The following is a 2,680-nucleotide window of genomic DNA, read 5'->3' on the forward strand; positions in this document are numbered from 1 at the left end:
TTGAATCCACCATCACCTTGTAGGTTTGAAGTATTCACCAGAACACACTTTGAAAAGCAAAAGGGAGGAGAATGTAAAAAAAGAAAATCAGATGGAATGACAGCAGATCATATGCCTTACAGTTATATCTAATTCCAGGGTGAAATTAATAAACCCTTCCTAAGAAAAAAAAACTTTTTTTCAGGAAACACATTTTACAAAGAGAAAAAAAAATTAAAGATCAATCTTAAGATAACCAGTAATGCAAGTGACTGAATCTAGCTTGGTATGGATTCATCTAAAAGGAGAACTAAAACTCTAACTTACACCAAGGATATCAATGTACAAGATGATGAAATGCAGGGTCATGGAGAGGGCCATAGCCGCCAGCAGCCAGATGTTGACCCAGGGGGGCATCACGATGAGTGACTGGTTCTCTGACAAGCTGCAGGAGAAATGGAGGCGGGATTGAATACAAGAAACAACTTATTCAGACTCTATACTCCATACTGATGATAAAATTTCAGTATTCTAATCTCAACTCCATATTGCTGATCGGAATGACAGAAAAGCCAGATGAATTCCTTAATGGCATTACTGACATGCACACAAACTATATTCTCACCTGTTAAGAGCGTTGAGCATCTCAATGGTGACAAGCACAGAAAGAGCCATGGTCATGGGGGCTGGGTGGCTGAAGATGTTGCAATCCAGACCTTCGAAGTTCTTCTCATCACCCAAGCAGGACAGATGGTGGGACAGCTGGTAGTAGTTGAGCTGAGGGCCAGTGGGGTCATACATGAACCACCAGGAGGCAGCAAAGACAGTGGCACAGCCAACATAGCCACCAATAGCCATGTAACGGAAGAAGAGCCAGCCAGAGATGAGAGACTCGTCAGCCTTGCGTGGGGGCTTCTCCATGATGTCAAGGTCAGGGGGGTTGAAGCCCAGAGCAGTGGCAGGCAGACCATCAGTAACCAGGTTGACCCACAAGAGCTGGACAGGAATGAGAGCTTCAGGGAGACCAAGAGCAGCAGTCAAGAAGATGGACACCACTTCACCAATGTTGGAGGAAATGAGGTAACGGATGAACTGCTTCATGTTGTTGTAGATGGCACGGCCTTCCTCAACAGCAGCCACAATGGAAGAGAAGTTATCATCAGCAAGCACCATCTCAGAAGCAGACTTGGCCACAGCAGTGCCTGAACCCATGGCAATACCGATCTCAGCCTTCTTCAGAGCAGGGGCATCATTCACACCATCACCAGTCATGGCAGAGATCTCACCCTCACCCTGCAAATATTCAACAATCTTGGATTTGTGGAAAGGCTCAACACGGGAGAAGAGGCGTGAATTGATGCAAGCAAGTCTCTGTTCTGCGACACTGAGCTCATCAAATTCACGACCAGAGTACGACTTGCCCGCAGTTTCCTCATTTTCACTGAACACACCAATGCGACGGCAGATAGCCTCAGCAGTGGCCTTGTTGTCTCCAGTGATGACAATGACACGGATACCAGCCTCACGACACCTCTCAATGGAGTCACGCACTTCCTTGCGGGGTGGGTCAAGCATACCAACAACACCAATGAAAGTCATGTTGACTTCATAGGTGTAGAACTTGGTGGAGTCACCAAGATCCATATCCTCAGGCTTCATGGGAGTGTCAATGGTGGCAAGACCCAAGCAGCGGAGAGTGTCACGACCACAGCCATAGTCACGGGTTACTGACAGGATCTTGTCTCTCACTCCAGCAGTGAGGGGAACCTTCTGGGTACCAACACGGACGTGAGTGCAGCGTTCAAGAACACCTTCAGGTGCACCCTTGCAGAACATCTTGGGTCCAGTTCCCAGGCGAGTGGGCTTGAGGGGCACGCAGTAGGAGGACATGGATTTGCGGTCACGGGAGAATTCCAGGGTGAATTCCTTCTTCCACTTGGTCTCCATGTCTTGCTTGGCAACAATGGCAGCAGAGCGACGATCCAGACCAACCTTGGACTGGCTGTATGGGTTGATCTTCTCACCCAACACAATCAGAGCAGTCTCAGTGGCTTCACCAACCTTTTCAAACATATTCTTGAACTCATTGAAATCAATAGAAGAATCATTGCACATGAAGGAAACGGTGGCAAGTTCCTGCAGACCCTCAAAGTCAGCACCCTTCACCTTAGCTCCACCAAGGTAAATGTCACCAATTGGCTCGTAGGTGGAGCCAGTGATCTCGAATTCCAGAAGAGAGCAGTCATTACCCTCAACCTTATCCATAATGAACATGCGAGAGACGGACATCTGGTTGGTGGTGAGCGTGCCAGTCTTGTCTGAGCAGATAACAGAGGTACAACCAAGAGTCTCAACAGAAGGCAAAGACCTCACAATAGCATTCTTCTTGGCCATACGGCGAGTGCCAAGGGCAAGGCAAGTGGTGATGACAGCAGGGAGACCCTCAGGGATGGCGGCTACGGCCAGGGCAACAGCAATCTTGAAGTAGTAAATGGCTCCCTTGATCCATGAACCACCATGAGCAGGGTCATTGAAGTGTCCGATGTTGATGGCCCAGACAGCAACACAGATAATGGAGATGACCTTGGACAGCTGCTCACCGAACTCATCAAGCTTCTGCTGCAGGGGGGTCTTGATCTCCTCAGTCTCTGCCATCTGGGTGCGGATCTTACCTGGAAGAGAAGAATTAATATCTTGTTAG

At 48.3% G+C, this 2,680-nt stretch overlaps 1 protein-coding gene across 1 annotated transcript in view; it reads right to left on the reverse strand.

Annotated features, from left to right (window-relative positions):
• LOC119585589 (calcium-transporting ATPase sarcoplasmic/endoplasmic reticulum type-like) overlaps positions 1-2,680 on the reverse strand; it is a gene marked incomplete in the record, with an annotated part of 14,749 nt that overhangs the window by 7,272 nt on the left and 4,797 nt on the right. The window contains 2 exon segments of the mRNA XM_037934257.1: positions 307-424; positions 605-2,478. Of these exon segments, the coding sequence (XP_037790185.1) occupies positions 307-424; positions 605-2,478 (1,992 nt within the window).

This window comes from Penaeus monodon, chromosome 20, assembly GCF_015228065.2.
Source record: "Penaeus monodon isolate SGIC_2016 chromosome 20, NSTDA_Pmon_1, whole genome shotgun sequence".
NCBI classification, from domain to species: Eukaryota; Metazoa; Arthropoda; class Malacostraca; order Decapoda; family Penaeidae; genus Penaeus; species Penaeus monodon.